The following is a 19,644-nucleotide window of genomic DNA, read 5'->3' as shown; positions in this document are numbered from 1 at the left end:
AGATTGCTCATTTTTATACTCATGTGGCTGGTATTAGAAATAACGTTACAGCAAGAATTGTTTTGCAAACAGACATAAATCCAAATGGGGACAACTGCAATTTTCAGCCAAAAATAACAACAAAACTCCGCAGGACGCAGATGCCTGTGTTCAACTCCCATGTATAATTACAGTTCCAAGACTGTTCTCGCTTTATGCTGCAAGTCAACGCCACCTGGTCGGGTGACTCAGCCACTGAACTTCCTTAACCATAAAAGTTTGTGGAAAGAGTTTGATCTGACCGTGGCTCGGTTCAGCTGATCCAGCATCAGTAACTATACTGCTGGCCTGTAAAAGTCTCGTTCGATCTCGCGATAAGATGCCTGCATGCGTCGCCACCATATTGTTTCATAGCAGCTGGCTGGCTAGCTAGTTAGCTAGCTAATTTGATAAGTATGGTTGGAGTAGCTTAGCAAAGTTAGCCGACTAGCTAGCTGGCAGGAAAAGAGTTGGGAGTTGGAGTGGGGAAATATACAGAACTGTCAAAATATCCGAAGCAGCGGGGGAGGGGAGGGGTGGGGGCTAGGATGTAGCAAAAGTCCCCCCCCCGTACTCCTCAGTCAAAACAGAAGGGCCACGGTGCAATTCATTCCCCTTTTTTACAAAGTTTCCTCCCCGCTTTTCTGTGACAGCAACTCGGCCCCGGTGGTGAAAAAGTGACGGTGTGTCGGATGATCTAGGTGCTGCAGTACAGACGGTAAGGTCGCTTCGAGACAGTAGCTAACTAGGGAAATGTTAAGCTAGCCACCTAACTAAGCAAGCTAGCCATTAGCTGCTAGGCTAGCTAGTTTAGCTGATTACAAATGCACATTGCTACCCACCTTCATGCTATTAGCTAACCACATTTAGTAGCTGGCGAGTCAGCTTTAAAAAGTTTTCACAACTTATTGCAAACTAAGCTAAGAGAAAATAAAAATAAATCAAATCACCTCCAAGTCTCCATATATCTGAAGGTTGTCTTACAGTAACGTATTTGGCTAGTTAGTAGTGTACAACCTACCTAAGTTGAGACATATTTGTGCAAAGTGCAAGTAGTGTAAATTTCACAATGGCAAGCATTTCAGCAGAAGGTAGCGTTAGTTCCTGAGAGACTAATATTGTTAATGTCGCTTAACTGGGTGGAAACCGAGTTAGCAGTTTGCTTAGAAGTAAATCAGCTAAGCTTATTTGGCCACACCACATAAAAATGATAGGTTCACTGTAGAAAGTGGACTAGCGTTAGTTATCACATTTGTTGGTTTAACTACTATAACTTTAGTACTACTGTAGTTTAGTGCTGTAGTTAATGGTGGTTACGGTAATAGTTATAGTAGTTTAGTTCTACAATAACTGATCAATTTTATCAGTTAGCTACTGATGAACTTGATCAGCGACAGTTCACTTCATGCTAATGAAGGTATCACAGGGCAGTATTTTTCCAAGACGTTCACATCATTGATTTAAAAAGATGGCCGCGAAGCCATGATACCACCCTATGTTATATTATCGTTGAAGCAATAAATTAGGGCTAAAGTTAGGGTCGCGACTTTGAAACGAGCTTGATGCACCAACTCGCCAGGCTTCTGCACTTGCCAGAGGTGACACAGACCGTAGGTATTGGATTGTCAGAAAAGGTTCCTCGAAGCTCTTCTCTTCCTAAATTAACAAATCTTTGCTCAGCATCGTATTCAGTTTAGTGTTTTTTTTTCAGCTTTTTCTCTCTGAAAAAGTATTTACCTTGGTGTCCACTCTCAGTGGCAAACCCCATTATAGATGCTAACTCAGATCTTAAACTGCTGTTCCATTTGCTGGGGTGTTTTTAGTAGAGGCACAAGGGAATTATAACTAAGATAATAAACTTTCAATGGTACACAAGACAGAAATCGCAAAACTCACCTCTATAGTGCGAGAGGAATGTATTGTCAGAGTGGCCTGCACTGTGGCAACAGTGTGTGATTGACACTTTCTGAAGGGCTCTGTGGCACTGTCAGTATGCCAGCTGTCCGTCTTTGATGGAGGAGGTTGGCGCCGGTCTTTGTGTTTTGGGTCACCTCATAATGGCACTAAAGTGCTCCTAAGGCAGGTGACTGAGGCAGGTGTGGCTTTGCACTGCCCTGTGTGTCTCAGTGCCTTGCTTTTAATTCATCGATTTCCTTCTTGCTTTTGTAAGTAGGCCTTCAGTTTTTAATGCTGTCGTATTAGATCTCTGGTCCACCAGCTCTTTTTTGCTTGGTTGGTCATCTCTGGTAGACCGTGAATGTAGCATTTTACTGCGTTAGCAGTAACTATTGTCTGTCACAGTGTTTTAACTTTTAATAATGCATAATGTCGACTTCCCGTTCACTGTGAAATCTATAGTAATTCATTATGAAGTGTTTCAGTCTCTGTTCACAGCCAGGTGAAGCTAATTGACGGGCGTTTGTTTAAAACAATGTCACTAATTTGTGGACTGTGTCAAATTTAGGAGCGGCAAATGGATTCATTTTTTATTTCACTGAAATGTTGTCGTTCAAAAGTTCCTTCTGGTTCCCTGCATCATCTGCTGGGTTGTAACAGGGCAGTGGGCAACAGTAAAACTAAAAATTAAAAATTGGCCCATTAAAGTGTACCTCGGATATACAGCGTATGCACTCACTAGGACTCAAGGAGTCAAGCACCAGGAGTCCAGCCTTCAGAGCCCTCAGCAGTACCTGGACGCAGGACATTAGTCTTGCAGGGGTCATTAATTAGCTGCTTGTGCCTGTCTTGACTTTCAGCCAATACTGCACTTTCTGAGCGGCGAGCTGCCACAGGCAGCTGTCAGGTAGATGCAGACACCAAACAAAACTATGTGGTGTAGAGTGGGACGAAGATGTGGGTGTGCAGTAAAGACATTATCAGCGACCACTCCTGCTTGTGTTTTTGTAAGGACACGCGCGTATTCAAAAAATACCCACAGGGTTGCTGACGCTGGCAAACTAATTTCTGCAAAAATTTGTTTTGTTTTTAAAAGCTGTTGCACCATTTTTTTTATATTTGGCATTATCACTTGTTGCCATAGTGAATTATGTGTGTGTGTGTGTGTGTGTGTGTGTGTGCGTGCGTGCGTGCGCGCCATGTGAAGTGGCTGGGGCTTCTGCCGGCAGTTTTAAGTGAGCACACTACCGATTAGTTCCTTTATTTGTTTAAATTTCTTGAGGCTGCGTGGCACTTGGCAGCCCCTCAAGAGCCAAGGTTGTGTCTGGTGTCAGATTGGGAGGAGGTAATCCAAAAACCCTTTTTGTATGCCTTTGGGTTTGTAATATTCTCAGATGAAAAGTCAGGAACATCTAGAAGAATGGGACAAACTGCTCATGGTGGACGTCCTTATCCTGTGTTATTTCTAGTCAAACTTTTTGTACGATCAGCTTTCCTCACTTGTAGTGATAGCCTTTTAACAGAGATCTCATAAACAGCTTCATTTAATACCAGTGGATCCTTCTGTGACAGAGTGGTGACTGAGTGCACCTGGACTTCGTGCTTTTTAACCTCTCTCTGAAGAAGCATTACCTCCAGGTTAAAGCAACTGACCAGGCATGTTTTAGTCCTCTTCTGCACATGGCCATTGTGAAATCAGACCCATTTTGGCATGATGCTGAGATTTTGAGAGGTGGCACTCACATTTCTTTTGTCAAGGTAACCGCAGAGCCAGACATTTACTTTTAAATAATTTCTGTCTTTTAATAAATGCATATCTGGGGAAGGAGTGGGTGCTTCCAGAACAGCCGAGGCCTTTAAAGGCGCCTAGGGGTTGTTCCTTTCATACGAAAGGCAGAGAGAGAGAGTTTGCTTTGACCTACCAAGAATTTATAAATTTGCCTTTTCAGGACAGGTTGACACGGTGTGGGCTTGATGCAGCAAGCAAGCAGTTTCCTTGGGGTTCGTCTTTAAATATCGCCTTCTTCCCAGAAAACGTGTGATTAATGTGAAGTCTGATATATATGTTTTAAACAGCAGTGCGGAGGAAAGCGGGCAGGTTGTTGGACAGCCCCGGCGGCTTGCTCATGTCTCCTGGTTGTTTCCTGCAGTGATGCTCCGCTGTGGGTGTGGCTCTGCCCCTGCTGAAGCATCAGTCTGAGCGATCTGTTCTGACCCGGCGGCACACGGATGGCCCAGGGAAGCCCGGGGATCGACCTTCAGGTTTTGCACGACCTGCGGCAGACTTTTCCCGAAGTGCCAGAGGGTGCAGTGTCCCAGTGTCTGCTGTCGGTGAGTGCCACACCGTTTAAAACCAGCAACCTGTGACTGGAAGCTCCGCCCAGGCTGCTAGCTACCATGCAACAACCTTGTTAATAACTCGTCATTCATACCATTGCGTTAAAAGTTGACTAAACTCTTATTTTCTCCCGCAGAAGCACAGCGATTCAGACGGCTGCTCTAAGCGCCCGCCCCAGGTGAGCGGCGAAGCAAACCTCGGCCTCTCGAGATTACGGAACCACATGACCCAGCTGCACCTGGGTCTGCAGTCTCAGAATGCGCCCCTGACCCCGCCGCGGGACGGCCCGAGGATGAACGGGGGCAGGACCCTGTCCCACAGCCTGAGCGACGGACCCCTGCGAACGGGACAGCCCGAGTTCCTCCCTGCGGAGCCCCTGTCGGCGCCCCCGCAGGTGCCCGCCAGCCTCCGCGTGTTCGCGGCGATGGACGCGGCTCAGGGCCCGCAGCTGGGGCTGTACCCGCTGGCAGGGAAGGAGCTCCTCTCCGGCCCCCAGCCGGCCCGCCGATTCAGCCCCATCACCGTCACCCTGGCCCCCAACGTGCAGAGCGGCCGCAAGACGCCCACCTCCCTGCACATACACGGGGGGCACCAGGCCGGGCCCGGCAGCCCGCAGGCCAACGCCATCTACATCAGGCCGTACGTGACTCAGGCCGGGGCGGCTCGGCTCTCCCAGCAGCACGCTGGCCGGCTCCAGAGCAGCTCCGTGTCTCAGCAGCTGCAGCAGCAGCAGCAGGCGTCTCAGCCTCCCTCCCCGCTCGGCCCCCAGCCCCAGTCCCAGGGTCACCAGATGTTGCACGTCTACATGCCCATCAGCTCGCCCACCAACCCCCAGGCCCCTTCCGTCCACCAGGCTTCCTCTGGAGCCCAGGCCTCCTCCTCTTCCTCTTCCTCGCCCTCCTTCGGCCAATACAACATCCAGAACATCTCCACCGGACCGTGTAAGAACCAGATTGAGATTAAACTTGAATCTCCCCAGCGCAGTAACTCTGCCTCTGCAGTGCTGAGGCCTGGAGCCGGCCCCGCCTCTGGCTCCTCCTCCTGCCCCTCCCCTGCTTCGGTTGCCGTGGCGGCCTCCTCCCCAGCTCCCCTGTCCGTCACCGCTTCCGGCCTCGGCCGCAGCCAGCCCAAGCTGTACATCTCCGCCACCCCACCCGCCGCCGCCGCTGCCCCTGAAGAGGCGTCTGCCTCCTCCGGGTCCCGCCTCCAGCCCACGCTCTACATTTCCACCAACGCTGGGGGGGACGAGGCCGGGGGCGGGCGCAACCCACCCACCGTCTACATCTCAGCCAACCCCCCGCTGCAGGGCCCCCCAGGGGGGACCCGGAACGTTTCGGGCCAGGTCAGCATGGGCCCGGCCTACATCCATCACCACCCTCCCCGGTCCCGCGCCTCCGCAGCTTCCCCCCGCGTGCTGGTCACCCAGCCCAACACCAAGTACACCTTCAAAATCACCGTGTCCCCAAACAAGCCCCCGGCGGCGCACCCCAGGGCAGTGCCCCCCGCCTTCCAGCCCGCGGACCTCAGCTGCCTGCCCTCCGACCACTTTGTGGAGCCGGAGCCTCATCACCTGTCGGACCCGCTGTCGGCGCGCAAGGAGAGACCCAGCGAGGCGCGAAGACTCAGCACCGGCTCCGACGACCTGGCCTACACTCAGGGTGGGGGATGAAGTAAAAAAAAAAAAAAAATGTTTTTTTTGTAATACTATAAGTTTGTATAAGAAGATGCTCTTATAGATTGGCACTGAGAGGAAGTTTAAGGAGAGGCTCTTCCGTCTCACCAAAAATAGGTTTTACTGAAAGAGTTACTCCAGTCATGCTCTGCTGAACGGGACATGTTTTTTCATCTGATAAGCCCTTTAGGCAAAGGCACCTGTTCAGCTTTGTGTCTGGGCTTGCATCTGATCTGATCTTCATAGCAAGTTGCATGTCCTCTGCACAGCACTGAACGTGTTTACAAATAATATCAGAGCAATAGCTGCAAGCCCAGGAACCGAGCCTTGAGGGACATCACATGGAACTATGAAAGGGTCAGAGGAGACGCCTTTAAATCTAAAATCTGCACAGATTTTTATCTGAGTGGAAGAAAGAGTTACATCTGAAGAGGCGCTTCAGCTGGAAGTGGCTGTGTCAGGGTTTGCGGAGGTTTGTTTTGGATGATAGTGCGGCAGATACGCTTGCAGGGCCTGACATCTGACAGCAGTTGTATTAGTCAGCCGTGCACAGAAAGAGCAGAACTTCCTTTTTAGGAGTTTTTGGGTGGATTTGTTGTGAGTCACCCCTGGTACCTCTTTCTGGGGTGACTAATATGCAGGGCCTCACCTTGGACCCCCCGCACCTCCACCCCCCCCCCCCCTGTAGTGATGAGTCATTCAGTTCCTCCACTCTCAGACTGCTGAAGATGGTAGATGGGTTGCATTACCATTTTATCATTTTTTTCAGTAATTTACTTTTAATTTATGTTTATTTTGTATAGTTCCTGTAAGCACTCTTTTTTTTTTGTTTTTACTGACAAATGAGGTTGCCCGATGTTGGCAGCCGCCTCATTAATTTTTGAGGTGGACCTGGTTAAATGTTTTGGTTGCCCAGGGAAACCGTGCAACCCGATATGAAAACCCAGAGGAATCTCTGATGATAGCAGGGTGATAATCAAGAGTAATTGTCAAGTTCTGTGGCAGATGTTTTGGAAGGAGGTTATAGGAAAATAAGAGAGTAGAACTGGGGAGTGGTGTGAGTTCAGAACAGAAACAGCAGAACCGTTTATGAGATCCAGTCAGGGGATTCCGAGCAGAGAGAGAGAGCTTTAGTTCTGCAGGAATGAGAGGTCGGGGGAGGGTTGAATCTTTAAAGGCACTGAGGATCCAGGAGGAAAAGCGGCAATGAGCAGGGGATTGGTGGGCTCTCCGCAGGTCAGGATGTGGGGGCAGCGCCCTGTGAGGAACTGGATTCTTCATGTTGACCTGTGGGGGATGTGTGTAGGAGTGTTTTCCTATGTAACACTGTGTGTGTGTGTGTGTAGGGGTGTTTCCCCTGTGAGATGTAGTGTGTGTGTGTGTGTGTGCGCGTACGTGTGTTTGTGTAGGGATGTTTCCCCTGTGAGGTGCAGCGTGCGTGCGTGTGTGCATATACGTGCATGTGTGCGTGTGTGTGTGTGTAGGGGTGTTTCCCCTGTGAGATGCAGCGTGCGTGCGTATGCGTGCATGTGTGCGTGTGTGTGTGTGTAGGGGTGTTTCCCCTGTGAGATGCAGCGTGCGTGCGTATGCGTGCATGTGTGCGTGTGTGTGTGTGTAGGGGTGTTTCCCCTGTGAGATGCAGCGTGCGTGCGTATGCGTGCATGTGTGCGTGTGTGTGTGTAGGGGTGTTTCCCCTGTGAGAAGCAGCATGCGTGCGTGCGTGCGTGCGTGCGTGCGTGCGTGCGTGCGTGCGTGCGTGCGTGCGTGCGTGTTAGTTATCGGAGCATTATCTCCCCTCAGCTCTGCTGCTGCACCAGCGGGCCCGCATGGAGCGGCTGTGGCGGGACCTGGAGCTGAAGAAGCTGACGCTGGAGAGGCTGAAGGAGGAGGTCAGCGAGATGCAGGGGGGCCTGACCCAGAGGCAGGCCCACAGGTCCCGCTCCGCCTCCCCCGCACCCTCCGTGAGTCCTCTCCGCCCCGGCCTCACACAGAGAGCTGCTCTCACCCTAACCCTAACCCTAACCCTCACCCTCACCCTAACCTTAACCCTCACCCTCACCCCAACGCCCCAGCCTTACACAGAGAGCTGCTCTAACCCAAACCCTCACCCTAACCCTGCTGCCCTCCATGAGTCCTAGCTAATTTATGCACAGTTATGCCAATAAATTTCATTGTATCAATTCATTATTTTGCAATTTCATTGGCAGATTAGACTTTTTTGCAGTTGTGTTTTTAGGTCATACAGTACCCACTCCAGTGTTGGTCTTAGAGTTGACCGTGCTCTCACACCAAAGCTGGTGTAGGGGTAGGATGCAGGTCTGATTTGCTTGGTCACTGCAGTGGTGGTGTAACCGTGGGGTTTTCGGGTGGTTTCTGGGGTTTCAGGTTGATGAGGTGCAGCAGCTGCGTTGCAAAAACAGGATGCTGCAGATGGACATCGATCGCGTAACCAAAGAAACGGACCTCTGTCAGGCCAAAGGTACGCTGGGAATTATGGCCTTATCTGCAGGTATCAGCTGAGCTAGAGAAATTCATTCAGTAATAACAAGCATGTTTGATATTGCATGATATTGTTATTTAGCAGATGCTCTTATCTAGAGAGATTTCCATAGCTCACAATGTTGTCCATTTATACAGCTGGATATTTACTGAGGCAATTGTGGGTTAAGTACCTTGTACAAGGGTACAGCAGCAGTGCCCCAGCGGGGAATCGAGCCAGCAACCTTTCGGCTATGAGCCCTGCTCCTTACCACTATGCCCACTGCTAACCCAGTGATGTATATTGATGGTAATGCTGATAGTTGTGCTTGCAGTTTAGCAGTGTAGCAGTTTTGACATAGAAATCAATAACGACATGATGCAGTACCCTTAAAAATATGATGTGTTTCCATACAGTTTTGATTAGCTGGGCTCAGTGATGAATTACTGAATCAGATCTGAGTAGCAGAAGCTGAAATGCAGTTACTCTGTCAGATTTCTCTGGTGCCATTTTTGCCTTCAAAGAAAAATGATGATGCCTTTCATACTCGGATTGATCCAAGGAGGTCTCCCTTTGGCATTGAGCTCATAGAAAGCGTGGCTGTTGCATTTGCTTTGCTTCTTGTTAGCAGTGAATGTTGCTGGTTGTGTTGAAACTGTGGGTTGACTGCTGGTTTCCCTGTTGTTACAGGAGCTCTCCTAAACCTCAGTGGTCATAACCCCCCTGACAGTACCCCACCCCCAGGTGCTGTTCCACCGAACCGCAAAGGTACTTCCGCAGGTGTGTATCAGAAGGACGCATCACAGCGTCCAAGGCCAGCTCCCCTGTCTGAGCACCTTGCCTGACAGGCAGCACAGATTTAAGTCACCTGTACACTCATCTCACACATTTGTCACGCTGTCTAGACTAGTGCCCCCCTTTCTGTTACACAGAGCCAGGTAGAAAACAGGTGTAGGATGTGAGGTTATACCTTCTATGAAGTTCATGGATGTTGTGTGTTTTCTGAAGATACGCAAAATGGCATGGACAGTTAATTACTGGGCGGGTGGAATGTAACTGCGCCTCTCTCTCTCTCTCCCTCCCTTCTCTGTTTCCCTTCTCTCTCTCTATCTCTCGTCTTTCCCTCCCTCCCCCGGACAGACTCAGCGTGTAGAAGCCCGCAGACGGTCAGAGACAGTGAGGAGGATGAGGGGGTGCCGTGGAGCTGCACGGCCTGCACCTTCCGGAACCACCCCGCCCTGCTGCGCTGCGAACATTGCGAGTTCCCACGCCACTTCTGAGCCTCTTCCGTTTCTGCTCGAGGAGGGGACCTCCGTTTACTCCGGCAGTGAGAGGACACGGGCGGGGTTTTAACACATGCCCCCCCCCCAAGTGGGGCCCAGTTCCCGGGTACAGAGCTGCGTGCCAAAGGCAGTTTGTACAGCTTGTGTTGCTGTGCAGGGAATGTTTAGGGCGTGTGTGGAGAGAGTGTGTGGGGAGTGTGTGTGGGGAATGTGTGTGAGGTGTGTGTGGAGAGAGTGTTTTGGGGTGTGTGCGGGATGTGTGTGGAACTGTCCTGGGGCTCTGTGTTTTTGCAGGCTCAGACTGGCAGAGGTAACTCCACGCGAGATCTCCCAGTCATGAAGAGAAAGTGTTTCTGCTCACGTCTGTCTGTTGGTATTCATCAGCGGGCCTTTGGCTCGTTATTTCATTGTGTCAATAAAATAGACATTTTTCTTAACATTATTAGGTAATCAGAAAGACTGCCTCATTGCGGGTGACTTGTAGCATTAAAATTAATAGGCATTGTACTTGAGTACAAATATGACATGTCAATATTGGTAGGAACTGGTCTCACAGTGAACCCATTACAGCACAGGAACAGGGTCATACCAGTGGGTTCTGGGTCTGAAAAAGTGGCATTCCACCCCACACAAGCCGTTAGCACTCTTTAATTTCTCGCACTCCCCTTGGAAATTTCTCCCCTTAGATGCTACTCATGGACCAACAACCAGACCTGCCTTAAGGCTGATGCATGTGCGCCACTCTGATGTGGAATGGCAGTGTGAAGTCACAATCGGAAGGGAGCTGCTAGAGGTGCGCTTTGGTTCGGCTTCCGTGTTGTATGGTTTGCACAGTGCAGTCTGGAGAAGCTGGCTCACACTTCTCCCAAAATGCCCCACAATAAAGGTCCTTGGATTTAAAAAAGGGAGGCTAAAGAAAATGCACAATGTATTGGAAAGAAAACAGCAACAGGCAATAGTAAAAGGGGTAAAACTAGGACCTAAAGACAACCTTCCCCAGTTCTCTCCTTGCAGTCCCTTTTTCTTTCCTCAAACCCAGCTTTTGTTGGTTGGTTAGCCACACCCACCAACCAAGTAATTTCCCCATTACTCAATGCCACTCGTGCTTTCACACACACACACGCGCACACACTCTCAGGATTTGGAATGGAAATGGAAATGGAAACACATAGGGCTCAGATGACAAATGAATTCATACACCTTCAGACTGAATGAATGGGAAGGCAAGCTGTCCTTGGTTGTGAGAACTGTGTCTTCACACAGTCACCAAGTAAAGTATGCCGCAAACGGTGTGTTTTTAAAGGCCCTCAATGAGGGATTTTATACTGTAACTTAAGCTGATGCTCAAACTAGCCAGTGAAATTAATATTATAGACCTGAAAGTGATAAACTGTACATTTTATATGACAGTGCATTAAGGGATTTTTTTTTAATGAAATATTCTGGACTACTTGGGAACTAATGATGTAAAGTGCAAAATGTACATCCACATACCATGCTCAGTGTAGGTGGTTTGATCTCTGCCTTAGGCACCAGATGTGGGATGGTTTTGTGGGCCAACGTCGTCTATAGGGTCCTTGCTCCGCTGCCAGTGTGGGCTCTGTCGCCATAGCAGGACAACGTTCATACAACATTCACACAGCATTCTCACTGCGTTTGCACAACATGCAGGGGACGATGGGAAACTCTCTCACAGTACCGCTCCTGTGCAAGGGATGGTGGGAAACTCTCTCACAGTACCACTCCTGTGCAAGGGACGATGGGAAACTCTCTCACAGTACCACTCCTGTGCAAGGGATGATGGGAAACTCTCACAGTACCGCTCCTGCACCTCCCTGCCCCTTCTGTGGGCAGGGGATTATGGGAAGAGCTTGCCCCCTGGCACCCCACCCTCCCGCCCCCTCAAGCACAGCACTCCAGGCCTCAGGAAAGGAGCAGAAATGAAACTGCATGTGATGTGCGTGCAGTACACTGAGGAGTGAATCTTATCTTTTTACTGCACATAGCTTTCCTCACAAAATAAGCCCTTTATATCTGTAAGCACAGTTGTAGTTTTTTGAACTGGCACTGTGTGCCTAAGCTTTTTAATCGATGTGAGGGTGAAGGCTTAAGTAATGAGTCGTAGTATGACCCCGCACAGCTGAGGGCTTTGTGTTCCCTCCGGTCCTTGCAGTGTCCAGCTGGGGTCGTGGAAGTGCCTCTTTGTGCTGGTTTATGGTCCAGCTTCGTCTCTCACCTTCTGAATTAGTTGTTATTGTGTTTTTGCTTTCATACTTCAGAACTGATAGGCCTACATCATCAATGTTTAGTCAGACATAACAGGCAGTAGTAAAACTTTTCCTGGGTCTGATGTTTATTTTACAAATAATTACATAAACATATTTTTCAATGATACTTATCACATATATAATGTTTTATAAGTGTATTTTCTTGGATTAAAGAAACTTCATCTGAATAACTGTAAATGGTGAAAAGGAAAAAAAAAGTTTTTCAAAAGATAAAAGTCTCATTCTTAAAGCCGGCTTGAATTGAATTACTAAAGCAATAATTCGTGCCACGGTCCATTCTTAGGGTGTGGTCGTCTGCTGCTGCTGTTGCATTGGTTCTCCGTGTGCTTGAATCCTTGACCCAGTGCTGCTACTCACAGCTTGGATGAAACGGGCCCTGAACTTGTCCCACAACACGGCGTACAGGACCGGGTTGACACACACATGCGCCGTACGCAGAGTCTCCGTGATCTCTACGGCCTTCTCAACGTCCGCAGACAGAGAACAGCTCATTTTAATCACCCGTGAAGCCATCAGCGTTATGAAATACGGGCTCTGAAGCGCGGTGAACGCCAGCATCACTGCAAAGACGAGCTTTGCTGCTTTTTCGTTTCCCGGCTCGCCGTATGTAAGGCCTCTGCGGGACACGGTCACAACCAGGAGGAGCAGCAATGGCGGGGCAACGATTCCAGCGCAATATTTAAGCATGCTGAAAGCCAGCCACTGACGTGCGAGGCCCGGCCCCCCCTCGTCGTGATGACAGACCATAGTAGTCTGATCGCGGAGCCTGGACACTTTACTGAACAGCATCGCCGGCAATGCGAGGAGGATCCCGAGCGCCCAGGGTGACGCGCACTGTGCGATTTGCGGCGGTCTGACCAAACGCGCGCACACGCAGATCAATATCAGGACTCCGGTGAATAAGCACTGCTCCTCCTGCACTGAGAACACTTTGCAGGCGGCGTCTCCAAACATCCATTCGGAATATTCTTGGACGGACCAGGGCACCAGACAGAGGCCGGACAGGAGGTCATTTGCCGCGAGGTTCAACAGGTGCCTGTCGAGGTGCGTTTTGTGGATCTGTGGGCGACCGACGAGGAGCAGCACGGAGAGGTTACCGGCCACGCTCAGCATGGACCATAAAAGGAAAATGGTCCCCTGGACACTTGCGCCGATCACTGACTCTGAAGGTGGGCAAGGGGGTGTGTCCAACTCGTTGTCAGTCACTGAGAAATTGAGGTCTACATCAAGATCTTCATAGGTGTAAGACATCTTTCCAGCAGACACCTGTGTATCCTGTAAACGGGTAAATGAGTACAGAGAAGTCAAGCAAAATTCCTGGATGACCTAGCCTACTACATGCCGGTGTTCGGATAGCTCCAAGCTCTGTTGGATTCCAATTCCAACATTCATTCATTTCGACCTTTTTGCAAATTCCTGCAAATTATAAATCCCCACGGAGGGCCGTATATGTGGTATATTCTCAATAAATAATTCACCGTAGTATTAGGAAATGAAGTAGCCTCTGAATGTAGAGAGCGACCTGGCTAACTGCTCGGATCGAGTAAGCAGTGATGAATTTGTTAAAACAAAAACCAACATACACACGGGCCGTGCATTGCTGAAATTAAAACAATACTGTAAAAGTACATGCAGATGCTTGCCAAAGCATAAACACATACTTATGCTTTAAGTATTGGCGCAGAACATCGGACAGTGAGAATACTCCTGAGTCATATTTGACACAGAGTACCGGTCAAAAGGTTGGACACACCTGATTAAGGTTATGGGAAACATGAATTCAAAGATATCTTGAGCTAAAAAATTATGCTTGAAATTTGTTTTTTTTAGCCCAATATAAATATAAATATTCTTTTTTAAATACTAACGATATATTTGACATATTTAACAAAAATAACCCTATGATAAAGTTACATGTACTGTTACGCATATACATGTGTACAGTATATGTGGCAGTGTATATAAATATAGAAAGTAAATAATCCTTTACCTGCAGAAACCCGAGACGGAGTGAGCGGTGGGAAACAGAAATGCTTGTAATTAAGACGCATCACGCAACGCTGCCAGGACGCGGGCCAAACTGCCGGGTGTGTCCCGCCTCAGACAGCGCCTGTTCTCTGATAATTTCACATTCCACTTTGGCAGTAAACCAGACCATTTGGCACTTTACCTATTAGAAGGAACACTTTGCATACCCATGCATTTTGTTGGGTATTTAGAGGAGAAACACAGGACAGGCGTCTTGCTTAAGCTCGCCTGTACTCGCTGTATCCCAAATGAACAAAGATTCAATTTCACCAGTTCCCAGAATTCCACGAATTAAGTTAGAAAGGCACTGAGGAAAGTCTCAAGAGAATTATGTGCAGGATATCTGAGCGATGCCGCGACCCTCTTTCGGAACAGTACTAGACTGCACACACAAGAGGGCGCTGTATGATTATTTTTATGATGTTCTGCATTAAATTTCTCCGTTTGGAGTGGTGCTCTGGATAAACTTTAATTCCTGAGTAGTGCGCTTTAAATGGCGTTCAGAAACGTCTTTTCACAGAAACGTTCTTAGCACCGGTTTAGCTCAAAAGTGTAATGCGACGTGTGTAGATTTGAAGTTAAGTTGGAGTTTTCAGGAATGCATTTGGAAAAAAAAAACTGAAAAACGAGAGCAGGAGAAAAAAGAAAGAAAAAAGAGAAAGGACATATTGCTTTATCGAACCTTACAGAACTGAATACCTAAAAAAGGTCATAAAGTCTCATTCGTGTTGGATAAAAGCAAATGAATTAAAAATAGTTTTTACTTGTATGATGTAAAAAGAAAACGGGTATCACAAGTATTGGGTGTGTTTCACTTTCCTGGTGCCTTTAAAAATGACGTGTACTCACACTTGTGTCAATGTCTTCACTCATGTCTGAAGTTAATCATTCCATTATTTCATTTTAAAGATCAGCAATATTACTGAATTTACTGAATTTCCTAATCGGCAACAGGACTCGGGTTACCAATAATTGCAACGAATGCGTCTTGTTAGTAGGCTGAACAAAGCAAGAAGCGAATAGTTATTGTAACAATGTCAGTTTTCGCGACAGTGATTTCTGGTTTTCATCTGAAACAGGGCAGCAAACAGGGGTTCAAGCCGCACCGTTTTCAGTTCTATTTCTGCGCGTGCTCCGCCCTCTTCAAACGCAGAGAGCAAAAGCAGTCAGAGCACAGCGGAGTATTCTCCGAGGCGGCTCCACTCAAGCACTTTCGCCCAAGGAGGAGGAGGAGGACCAGGAGGAAGAGAAGGAAGGGGAAGAGCAATGCCCCCTCTTGCACTGAAGTTTGCAACACTTGGGGTGTCGGCACACCTCGCCATTCTGGCTGCTGGGTCTGAGGTGAGAATGTGCCGGTGATGAAAAAATGAAAGCCATGGGTGTGCAAGGTAAATAAGTGACACGCGTCAGCTTTATACAAAAATATAATCGTTTTATTCCAGACAGTTCGAATGAAAACGTGCAACGCTCTGCTCACAACTTCTCAGTCGTGGTGCAAGCAGACTGTCAAAAGTGCAATCACTCTGACAAGCAAACTGTCAAGTCAAATCAAAGAATGTAAACATTACATTGGCTTTAAATTAACTTAACTTAGGAACTGTACAGAAATATATACAATATTTACAGTTATTGGAAAGTTGTACATTATCCAGTCTTTGTCAGGTAAATTGGATTATCCTCTCAGGATATAAAAAGTTTTTTTTTTTGTTGGTGTCCCATCAGACTTTCAAAGCACATTTTTAATTGTAAGAGCAGGGGGCTGTAAAAGTGCTATCAATACTGTTTCAGGAAAGATCAGTACCGATTACTGATCACTTACTAAGCATATTCTAATACAGTAGCTTTGTGGTCAGTAGGATTCCTTTGGGTTAAATCTAATACAGTAGCTTTGTGGTCAGTAGGATTCCTTTGGGTTAAATCTAATACCGCAGGTCTGTGGTGGGTATGTTTCCTTTGGGCTAAATCTAATACAGTAGCTTTATGGTCAGTAGGATTCCTTTGGGTTAAATCTAATACCGCAGGTCTGTGGTGGGTATGTTTCCTTTGGCCTACACCTGCACCTGTTTTTCTGACAGTGGTAAGAGGAAGTAAGCCAGTTGCCCACAGTTCAGAGAGAAGAGAGCTGTGATTGGCTGGTCCGTAACAGCACAGGGGCTGTTAGACAGTGGAAGTATAATGAAGTGTCTCTGACAGGGCTGGAGAGCCCTCTTGTCTTTCATAACTCCTTCAAAGTGAATGTCTTACATAATATCACCTTCTATTAATATGCTCAAACATACAGTCTTTTTTGCATAAACATGTGGTTTGGTATCTTTCTTAACTATATAATGTAAAGCAACCAAAAACACACAAAAGCAAAGGAACTAGACCTAAAAAACAACAAATATTGTGCTGCAGGTGAGACGGATGTCTGCTGGCTTCAAGTGAAAGGTGGTGTCGCTCGTCGGTCGGGGCGCGCGGCGTTAGCGGTGGACTGCTCAAGCACGGCGGTCTGCTCACGCACGGCGGTCTGCTCACGCACGGCGGTCTGCTCACGCACGGTGGGCAGCGCCCAGCACGTCGTTCTCGCTCGGGCAGTTGCGGTGGCATGAGCAGGTCTTGACGAACATCATCTGCTGGGTGGTGACGCGGCCGCCGGGGCAGCTGAAGTCCACGGGCAGCGTGGCGGTTTTGTGGGGCGAGCAGCAGCGGCCGTCGGAGCACGCCCCGCAGAAACTGGGCCTGTAGGCCTTCACCGACACGCAGCCCGAGAACTCGAACCTCATTGGCTCTGACGCCTGCAGGCTGCGGTGGCACTTTTTCCCTTTCTGCAGAAAAAAAGCAGGTTGTTCGTTAGCTTCGCTACATACATCACACGATCTACTGGCTCAACAGAGATTTGGGATTCAGCAGGATAATTACTAAAGATATTTACTGATGAAAATCCAGTTGCTTTTGGAACTATACAAGAGCCATGCCTCATGTACAGTTTGAACTTAAAACCTTCAGGTCACAAAACGAGTTCCCTGTCTACTATATCACCATCTATCAGTTAATTAAACAATGATGTGACTGCAAACTCTCATACAGAATTATCAAAGAGTATTACAACTGTAAATGAATTTATTCTGATCTCAGCTAAAAGTCATACATGTTAATGTAGTGGGTGGCGCCCCCCCCCCCCCCCCCATACCTTGGCGCTCTGCTCCGGGTGCGAGCTGCACGGCCGCACCATACACAGGCGGGTCTGCTTCTCCAGCCGGCACTCGCGGTTGTCGTTGGTGACGCGGGTGGACATGCCCATGCCGCAGGTCTTTGAGCAGGCGCTCCACTCGGTGGCCTGGAGCAGGCAGTTCTGCCTCATCGGGGCTGGGTCCGGCCCGAAGGTCTCCTCCTCTCTGTACGCTGCGGGAACCACGAGCACACAGTCAGACAGGGTGAGAGTGTATCGCAGTGACTAAGGAACCAGAGGGTAAAGTTGCAGGCCCAGTTCCTAGACAGAGGTACACTGCTGCTGTAACCCTGTACCCTGAGTACGCATGTTATACATATTATTACGTGAACTATTAGTTCACTAATAGTGAGGTAGTTATGAGGTCTATAACTCTTCCTTGTTGATGCGTGGGCGTGTCTCGCCAGGGAGGGGCGGGGTCTCACCGGCGAGGGCGGGGCCGAGGAAGCTGTGAAGTTGGGCGGGGCGTGGCTCGCACACCCACTCCTCGCAGCACTTGCCGGGCAGCTTGACGCGGCGCGGGGCGGGGCAGTCGGGGCTGGGGAGGCGGATGTCCATGCCACAGAGGGGCACGCAGGCCACCGCCCCATCCAGGCAGGTGCACTGGTACTTGCAGCTGCTCTGGAAGGACTCCCCGCTCCTGTACGTCACGCCCCTGAACTCACACGCCGCGCCCTCTTTCGCTGTGGGGGAGGGGGGGGGTGGTGTTAACTCTCCAGTTACATCATGACAGCATTCGCTGCGCAAAAAAAGTTTCAACTATTATTATAACACAAGAAATATGGGGGTGAGAGCAGGCAAAGGGAGGGTGAAGATTTATGAACGATTTATGGCGATCTTTTCCGCCAGCAGGGGGAGCTCTCCTCACCTGCGCAGACTCCGGTCCTGGGCTCGGAGGGGGAGGTGAAGTCACAGTGGAGCCCCTTTTTGGGATCGCAAACGTCCCTCTCGGTGCAGAGCTCACCCCTCTGCCTGGCGCACACCTTGCAGCAGCCACAGGCGTCGGTCAGCAGCGGCACCCCCGGGGCACAGCGAGGAGGGGCCTCGGGGCAGCTGCACCGCCCGCTGCACTCCTGAGCCCAAACCTGGGGGCGGAGAGGAGCCTCGGTCAGCGGCTCGCATTTACACACACATGCACATGCACGCGTGTGCGCACACGCACATACACACACACACACACACACACACGGGCAGGGGCAGGCCCAGCGCTATGGGGCTGCTTAGGGGTGCATTGCACCGCCAGATGGACCTCATTGCACAACTTGACCAAGTTGTCTCCTTATATCTCCATACTATTCATTACATTTTTTAGGATATGATGTTTTGTGCACAGAATGTCACAGGTTCACTTCCCAACTGCAATACTGCTGTGAAGTGACTTGCTTCAGTTAATCTCTGGCTTTACACACAGCTGTACAAATGTTATATCTACTATGTGTCAAATATCCTGAGTATGGCTGCCTGCTAAGGTAATAATAGTAATCTAACGATAAGATATAACGAATAAATTGAGTTACACTGGGGGTACACTGCATCTGGCATCTAACCAGTCATTTTCGACCCCAGTTGTGTGGGTCAGTTTAGCACGTGGCCAAAAGCCAGCTGTTAATTACACCAACACCAAAAAGCACAACTAAACAGTGTTTCAGTAACACACAGCTCTCCTTAAAAGCTCTTAACTTACCAAGGAGACCAGTGTGAGACAAAGGAAAGAGATCATTTTGAAGTTGTTCGTTCCAGTTGACATTCTGCTTTTCTTCAGTAGCGTTAACTTTTCTTCTAAGAAGTAAAATCTTCACAGCAGCGTCTGCGTGTGCTCTCCGATCGGTGAGTCTCTTCTTCTCTCGGTTCCTTTCGGAGTCGGGGAGACGGTTGATCTTCAGTGGCTGATCCGTGCCGCTGCAGGGGAAGATCCGTGTTGCCTGTCTGAGGCGGCCAGGCGGCCGCTCTTATACCCGCAGAAGAGCCGTGACGTCCGAGCGGCGGAGCGGAGCGGCGGCCAAACACCGACATTCCTGGCGTTCTTTCGCGGTTTCCTGTCTCTTCTGTAAACTTGGAGAGATCAGCCCCTGACCCCGCGACATCGCACAGCGCCGCTGTCCGAAACCACGCACAGACACTGTGTAACACTAGGAAATTCATAGGTAATCCTATGAAATAAAAAAAGTGTGAGTTTTATTACACATGCGCACGCATACGCTGCGTCTGTTGTTATCGCTGTACATTTTTGACGTAGTTCGATGGCAAGTTGCCATTTGCGTTCATATATAAGGGTTATCCAAAGGACATCCAAACCCAGCCCCTTTTACAATCATATGATATCAAGCAGCAAAACAGAGAAAAGTCTGTTTAGCTCTGTGCTGCAAGAGATCTGTTCACAATAGAAAAACAGGCAAGAAAATATTTGTCAGACGTCTTGATTTTTGATTTA

The 19,644-nt window shown here is 48.9% G+C and overlaps 2 protein-coding genes across 2 annotated transcripts; one reads left to right on the top strand and one right to left on the bottom strand.

Annotated features, from left to right (window-relative positions):
* Window positions 1–380: 380 nt before the first annotated feature.
* LOC118787022 (TGF-beta-activated kinase 1 and MAP3K7-binding protein 2-like) lies at window positions 381–9,909 on the top strand. The gene is made up of 7 exons (XM_036542411.1): window positions 381–736; window positions 4,065–4,245; window positions 4,389–5,910; window positions 7,725–7,885; window positions 8,310–8,403; window positions 9,094–9,183; window positions 9,544–9,909. Exons 2-7 carry the CDS (start codon window positions 4,144–4,146, stop codon window positions 9,681–9,683), a joined length of 2,109 nt encoding a protein of 702 aa, XP_036398304.1. The 5' UTR covers window positions 381–736; window positions 4,065–4,143; the 3' UTR covers window positions 9,684–9,909.
* A 5,537-nt stretch (window positions 9,910–15,446) lies between these two features.
* LOC118787376 (CCN family member 2-like) lies at window positions 15,447–19,304 on the bottom strand. Its single transcript, XM_036542915.1, has 5 exons — window positions 18,898–19,304; window positions 18,082–18,298; window positions 17,639–17,896; window positions 17,175–17,386; window positions 15,447–16,809 (listed from the first exon to the last, which is right to left on the bottom strand). The coding sequence occupies exons 1-5, from the start codon at window positions 18,958–18,960 to the stop codon at window positions 16,534–16,536; spliced, it is 1,026 nt and encodes a 341-aa protein (XP_036398808.1). The 5' UTR covers window positions 18,961–19,304; the 3' UTR covers window positions 15,447–16,533.
* Window positions 19,305–19,644: the final 340 nt, after the last annotated feature.

This window comes from Megalops cyprinoides, chromosome 12 (genome assembly GCF_013368585.1).
Source record: "Megalops cyprinoides isolate fMegCyp1 chromosome 12, fMegCyp1.pri, whole genome shotgun sequence".
In the NCBI taxonomy this organism is placed as follows: Eukaryota; Metazoa; Chordata; class Actinopteri; order Elopiformes; family Megalopidae; genus Megalops; species Megalops cyprinoides.
This window is presented reverse-complemented; position numbering and strand designations above follow the sequence as displayed.

Bases quoted from the DNA above. Each gene is read 5' to 3' on its own strand.
- LOC118787376 (XM_036542915.1), bottom strand. From the start codon at position 18,960: ATGTCAACTGGAACGAACAACTTCAAAATGATCTCTTTCCTTTGTCTC. The intron at 17,897-18,081 runs GTGAGGAGAGCT...CCTCCCCCACAG, and splicing joins CAGGACCGGAGTCTGCGCAG to CGAAAGAGGGCGCGGCGTGT. The intron at 17,387-17,638 runs GTGAGACCCCGC...TGGTTCCCGCAG, and splicing joins CCTCGGCCCCGCCCTCGCCG to CGTACAGAGAGGAGGAGACC.
- LOC118787022 (XM_036542411.1), top strand. From the start codon at position 4,144: ATGGCCCAGGGAAGCCCGGGGATCGACCTTCAGGTTTTGCACGACCTG. The intron at 5,911-7,724 runs GTGGGGGATGAA...ATCTCCCCTCAG, and splicing joins CGACCTGGCCTACACTCAGG to CTCTGCTGCTGCACCAGCGG. The intron at 7,886-8,309 runs GTGAGTCCTCTC...CTGGGGTTTCAG, and splicing joins CCGCCTCCCCCGCACCCTCC to GTTGATGAGGTGCAGCAGCT.